We start from the raw sequence: 6,396 nt of genomic DNA on the forward strand, positions 1-6,396 counted from the left end.
AAAAAAAATAGTTTCTTTAAAAAAAAGAGAAACTAATGGTGCTTTCTAATTGTGAAAGTTCAAGGAAGCGAGCAGACATAAACCCAGTACTGTCCAGTGGATTCCGAACCAGGAGAAGAACTGTATTTAAGCTTGAGGCGGTGCAATTTACGCCTGCGCAGATTAGGTAATGCGTGGAAATTAAAATCTCATATGCACGGCCGTTTCCGCCACCATACTTTACGGAAGCCCGTAGAGGACAAAATTCCTCCTGTTTTTGGATTTTTTTTTTTTTTTTTTTTTTTTTCTTTCCCAGGAGGGGAGACTTAAGAGAGGCGATAAATCTGGGTCAAAGGTAGAGAGAATGGGTAAGGTTAGAGTGAGTGGGGGAAATGGGATATCCTTTGGGGAGCGATGGGTGCGATCTACCACGGAAGCGTGGGAAGGGAGGGCGGACTGAAGGCGCTGAAGGGCGGGCCGGTCGCGTAGGAGAAAGGGGAGGCTGGGAAATACCATTTTCAGAAGCGGATTGCGGGAGATACTACCTGAAGGGCGTGGTAAAGATGAGACCTGGAAGATGCCACTTGGGTAGTGGCCGGAGTCGGGCGCGTGCGGGAACGCGGAGGAATTGACTGTGCGCCCACAGCCCCATTTTCTGTGTCCTTAGCCTGTCCCTGTCCTGCCATGAGTAACCTGGTGCGGACCGAGCCGCTGCGCGGGGAGCCCCCTCTGCTGGTGCCTGGTGGCACCTACTCCGTCGTGGTTCTGCTGCAGGGCTACGCGGAGCCCGAAGGAGTCAGTGATGCCGTGCGCGCCGATGGTTCCGTGACCCTTGTGCTGCCCCAAGACTGGGCCCTGGGCTCCAGCCACCGAGAGCCCCCTTCCGGGGACGGCGGGTCGAAGAGCGCCCTGAAGGAGGCGGCCCGTGGCCCTATAGTCGTGGACACTGGGGGCCCCTGGGCTCGGGAGGCGCTGCTGGGGGCCCTAGCGGGGCAGGGCGTGGCCCCGGGAGACGTGACTCTGGTAGTGGGGACCCACGGGCACTCTGATCACATCGGGAATCTGGGGCTGTTCCCGGGGGCGGCTCTTCTGGTCTCGCACGACTTCTGCCTCCCGGGGGGCCGCTACCTCCCCCACGGGCTAAGTGAGGAGCGACCCCTGCGGCTGGGTCCCGGTCTCGAGGTGTGGGCCACGCCGGGCCACGGGGGTCAGAAGGACGTGAGCGTGGTGGTGGCGGGCACAGCCCTGGGCACCGTAGTGGTGGTGGGCGACGTGTTTGAACGCGATGGGGACGAGGACTCCTGGCAGGCACTGAGCGAGGACCCGGTGGCCCAGGAGCGGAGCCGGAAGAGGATCCTAAGCGCTGCCGATGTGGTCGTGCCTGGTCACGGCGCCCCCTTTAAGGTGGTCAGGGAAGACTCATAGCAGAGACAAAGGGTTCCGGCAAGACCAACAGGAACTCGAGGTGGGAAACTAGGAGGTCATCCTCCACCGACAAGGACTGGGAAGGTGCTGAACTCTTGTCAGGAAAGCCCTCCAGGCCCAGGAACTGGCTTCCAGGAGACAGAGGACCCCATCAGCTAGAGATGGAGAGGAGTCAAGGATGGTCACTTCTAGCCCTTGCAAAAGGCAGGTGTTCTGATGAAGACAGACTACTCCTCTAGCCACTGCCACCACCAGTATCACTTTATGCCAGTGTCTGGAATCAGACTAGGGCCAGGGACTGGCTCAGCTCTGTGTGTAACCTCCCAGGCTTTCATGGGTTAAATGGGGAGAATGTTCTTGTGAGTCCACCAAAATAAAAATAATAAATATAGAAAACTGCACTGGAAATTATACTGCCGCAATATAAATGTAAAACATTAATGGTGATAACCATTTACCAATACCAGTTGCCATGGATTCTGTACCAACTCATGGTGACCTCATGTGTGTCAGAGTAGAACTGTCCTCTGAGGGTTTTCAGTGGCTGACTTTTCCAAAGTAGATCACCAGGCCTTTTTTCCAAGGTGCCAGTAGGTGGACTTGAACCTCCAACCTTTCTGTTAGCACTGAGCAGATTTACCATTTGAATCGCTCAGGGTCTCTAAGTGATAACCATGCATATATAGTAATCAGCAACTGCTGCAGGGAGGGGCTTTGGCCAGTTGCCTATTTCTCACAGGGTGTAGGCTGCCGAGAGAAGGTGCAGGACATAGAGGTGACATGTCAGTTATCTCACTTTCATTCATTCATTCAATGAATTTTTGGAATCTGCAATTTCTCAGACACCATTCTAGGTCGTGGGAGTCTGGGTGGTGCAAGTGGTTAAGTGCTCAACTACTGGCCAAAAGGTTGGTGGTTCAAACCCTCCCAAAGGTGCCTCAGAAGACAGGCCTGGTAATCTGGTTCCAAAAGGTCACAACTTTGGAAACCTTAGGGAGCCTCCATGAACAACTACCTCTTTTGCCATGAAACCAGAAGAACTGAATGATGCCCAGCTACCATTACTGAACATTCAAAAATTTATATACACCTTGCTCTCCCCCTAATGAGACAGCACACTCCTCTCCACCCTGTATTTCCGTGTCCATTCAGCCAGCTTCTGTCCCCCCTGCCATCTCGTCTCACCTCCAGACAGGAGCTGCCCACATAGTCTCATGTGTCTACCTGATCCAAGAAGCTCACTCCTCACCAGTATCATTTTCTATTTTATAGTCCAATCTAATCCCTGTCTGAAGAGTTGGCTTTGGGGGGATGGTTCCTGTCTTGGGCTAACAGAAGGCCTGGGGACCATGACCTCCAGGGTCCTTCTAGCCTCAGTCAGACCATTAAGTCTGGTCTTAGAATATGAGGCCTGCATCCCACTGTTCTTCTACTCCTTCAGGGATTCTCTGCTATGTTCCCTGTCAGGGCAGTCTTCCGTTGTAGCCAGGCACCATCTAGTTCTTCTGGTCTCAAGCGGATGTAGACTCTGATTTATGTGGCCCTTTCTGTCTCTTGGGCTCATAATTACCTTGTGTCTTTGGTGTTCTTCATTCTCCTTGGCTCCATATAGGTTGAGACCAACTGATGCATCTTAGATGGCTGCTTGCTAGGGTTTAAGACCCCAGATGCCACTCTCCCAAGTGGGACGCAGAATTTTTCTTGATACGTTTTATTATGCCAGTTGACCTAGATGTCCCCTGAAACCATGGTCCCCAAACCCCATCCCTGCTACGCTGCCCTTAGAAGCATTCAGTTTATTCAGGAAACTGCTTTTGGCTTAGTCTATTTGTGCTGACCTCCCCTGTATTGTGTGTCTTTCCCTTCACCTAAATTAGTTCTTGTCTACTATCTAGTTAGTGAATACCCCTCTCCCTCCCTCTCTACTCTGGCGTAACCATCAAAGAACATTTTCTTCTCTGTTTAAACGATTTCTTGAGTTCTTATAATAGTGGTCTCATACAATATTTGTCCTTTTGCAACTGACTAATTTCACTCAGCGTAATGCCTTCCAGATTCCTCCATGTTATGAAATGTTTCATGGATTCATCATTGTGTGAATGTGCCATAATTTATTTATCCATTCATCCATTGATGGGCACCCTGGTTGCGTCCATCTTTTTGCTATTGTAAAGAGTGCTGCAGTGAACATGGGTGTGCATTTATCTGTTCATGTAAAGGCTCTTACTTCTCTAGAATGTATTCCAAGGAGTGGGATTGCAGGATCGTATGGTATTACTGAACATTTTGATCAAAGATTCTATGGAAGAATCTTTGATGAAAAGAGTGGAAATGCAGAAGAGAATTTCAGATTCTCATGGACTCCAGATTTTTTGGAGCCACGGAGGCTGGATGAACCCCTGGAACTATTGCCCTGAGATAATCTTTAAACCTTAAACCAAAAATATCCCTGAAGTCTTCTTAAAACCAAACAATGGTTTAGTTTAACTGATAAAAATGCCTGTCTTGAGCATGTGCTCTTAAGATCTATCTGTATGGGGTCAAACTGACAATAACAATTTGAAAGATTAGATAGGAAACTTAGGGTGCAGTTAGTTTATGTTAATGTGGAATGAACAACTCAGGAAAGAAGGGTGAGAGTGGTTGCACAACTCGAAGAATGTAATCAATGTCACTGAATTGTACATGTAGAAATTGTTGAATTGGTGTATGTTTTGCTGTGTATATCCTCAATAACAACAAAAACCCTATGGAATGGTTACACTCTGCAACACATACTTTGCCATGAGTTGAATGAAATCAACTTGATGGCAACTGACAACAAATTCTAGGCCATGGAGATATAGCAGTGAGTGAGCTGGACAAACTCCTTACCCCTCGTGGGGATTATATTCTATTAAGACAGACAGACAGACAAGTAAACAACAATAATAGTAGTAAACCAATAATTGCAGGTTGTGGTTAGTGATGAGAACAAAAGGCAGGGTAAAGAGGGGATAGTGTGCTGAGGTGGGAGAGAGAGCTATTTTATTTAAGATGGTCAGGAAAAGCCTCTGTGAGGAGATGATTAATGAGAGAAGTAAATGAGAAGAAAGCCAGCCAAAGATGTGGGGAAGGGCACCCCAGGCACAAGGAACAGAAGATATAAAGGCCCCAAGGCAAAAAGGTTGACATGCTTGAGCAGCAAGAAAACCCATGGGTTTGGACTGCAACATGCCTGGGAAGAGTGGTAATAAATGAGACTGCAGTTAGATAGGAGCATCATATAGGGTCTTGGGGACTACAGTAAGTGGTTTGGATTTATACCAAGTGGGATAGGAAGCTTTTGGGCTTTTGAGCCGACTAATAACATGCTCTGGTTTGTGCTTGGAAATAATCACTCTAGTTCTGAGTGGATGAGAGGTTTTTGCCACCAGGGCTCCTATGGGGTAAGAACAGGAAAAAAAAACCCATTGCTATGGAGTCGATTCCTACCCAGCGACCCTATAGGATAGCGTAGAACTGCCCCATAGGGTTTCTAAGGCTATAAATCTTTACGGGAAGACTGCCACATCTTTTTCCCACAGAGTGGCTGATTGGTTCTAACTGCCGACCTTCTGGTTAGCAGCCGAACACTTCACCACTGTGCCACCAGGGCTCCTAAGAATAGAATCAACCAGTATAATTAGGAAGCTATTGCAGTCTTCCAGGTGAGATAAGTTAATGGCCTCTGCCCTTCTCCCAGAAGTTCTCTCATGGCTGTGGTTCTCTCCACAACTGTGTCCCAGTCCCCAGGCCCTCCATCTGCACAGCCCCAGGACCAATGGAAGCACTCAGGTGGGAGAGACCAAAGAGAGGAGCAAGTTCTACCTCATTGTATGAGCCACTTTGGGTAGATATCTGGCAGGACTAGGCTGGAGGTCATTTCCCAGGCATCCATGAAGGCCACGCAGAGGTCAGCAAACACAGATTTGTGGCCAGTGTTCCAGTTTGATGATTATAAGAGTGCTGGGTTCCTAAGCTAGCAGTGTAGCCATTGCTGCCCGGATCCTTGCCAGTTGTCGGACAAAGATGGATAGAGGGAAGGCGGTAAAGTAACCCAGATCCAGCACCACCATGATGTGGGGGCTCCCTGCCAGGCCCCCCAGCTCCTGGGCCACTGAGTACAGGAAGGCCACTGGAGCCCTGCCTGATAGGTAGAATGTAAACCCACCAGCTTCAGGGCTGTAGAGAGGACGAAAGAGGAGGGTTAAGGGTTATTTAGAGCTCTCTACTCTTCAACTTGCAGTAACATTCCACACCAGACTTACTTACCAGGATATAGCCCATGCCTTAGGCCTGACCATTCAGAGCAACACACCCCTTTGGCCACAATGATCGTTTCCTGAATGGGCAGGTCACCTAAGCTAGTCCATTCTTAGTAATCTCAATGTTTTTGCTGGAGCTAGTGGAAAAGAGCCAAGCTCTTTCCTGCAAGACGTGACATGCCAGGTGGCCATCTTACATGTTGTTTTAGCACTGGGAGAGACCAGAGCTGCTGAGCCCACCAAGTGGAGGCTGAGAATGACACTAAAACAGCAGGGGCAGACGTGAGAGATTAAAAGCAACTGACCTGATGAATTGTTTGAGCACCAAAAGCTAGATTTACTCCTCAACTCTTCATTCACAGGTGCTAACTAAACTTCGTTTCCTGCTTAACCCACTTTGAATTGTGTTTTCAGTCACTTGCAACAAAAAGAGTCCTGAATGAACGCAAATACTGGTGGTGGTGATCCATTAGAGACAGAGGTTACGGAGGGAGGGTTGACTCTGAGCAAAAGAAGTGCTCAAGATATTAGGAGGTTGGGTCCAGTCAAAACTGCTAATAAGAATAAAAAATAAAAGAAAAAGGAAAGAAGTAACTAACAAATAGGAGAGTGGTTGGAGGCCATAAAGAATGTAAAGGATCTTTAGTCATAAAGGATCTAAGTCATAAGGATCTAGGTCACATACCCCAATCAGTATCAAACTCTA

At 48.5% G+C, this 6,396-nt stretch overlaps 1 protein-coding gene across 2 annotated transcripts; it reads left to right on the forward strand.

Moving 5' to 3' along the window:
- Positions 1-60: 60 nt before the first annotated feature.
- MBLAC1 (metallo-beta-lactamase domain containing 1) lies at positions 61-5,921 on the forward strand. Of its 2 annotated transcripts, XM_023541683.2 has the most exons (3): positions 63-166; positions 296-347; positions 647-5,921. In XM_023541683.2, the coding sequence occupies exons 2-3, from the start codon at positions 344-346 to the stop codon at positions 1,402-1,404; spliced, it is 762 nt and encodes a 253-aa protein (XP_023397451.2). In that variant the 5' UTR covers positions 63-166; positions 296-343; the 3' UTR covers positions 1,405-5,921. The 2 variants fall into 2 exon arrangements, with proteins under 2 accessions (XP_064151930.1, XP_023397451.2); XM_064295860.1 differs by lacking the exon at positions 296-347 and having other exon boundaries at positions 61-166.
- The last annotated feature ends 475 nt before the right edge of the window (positions 5,922-6,396 follow it).

The sequence above is a fragment of the Loxodonta africana genome, chromosome 12 (genome assembly GCF_030014295.1).
Source record: "Loxodonta africana isolate mLoxAfr1 chromosome 12, mLoxAfr1.hap2, whole genome shotgun sequence".
Taxonomy (NCBI): domain Eukaryota; kingdom Metazoa; phylum Chordata; class Mammalia; order Proboscidea; family Elephantidae; genus Loxodonta; species Loxodonta africana.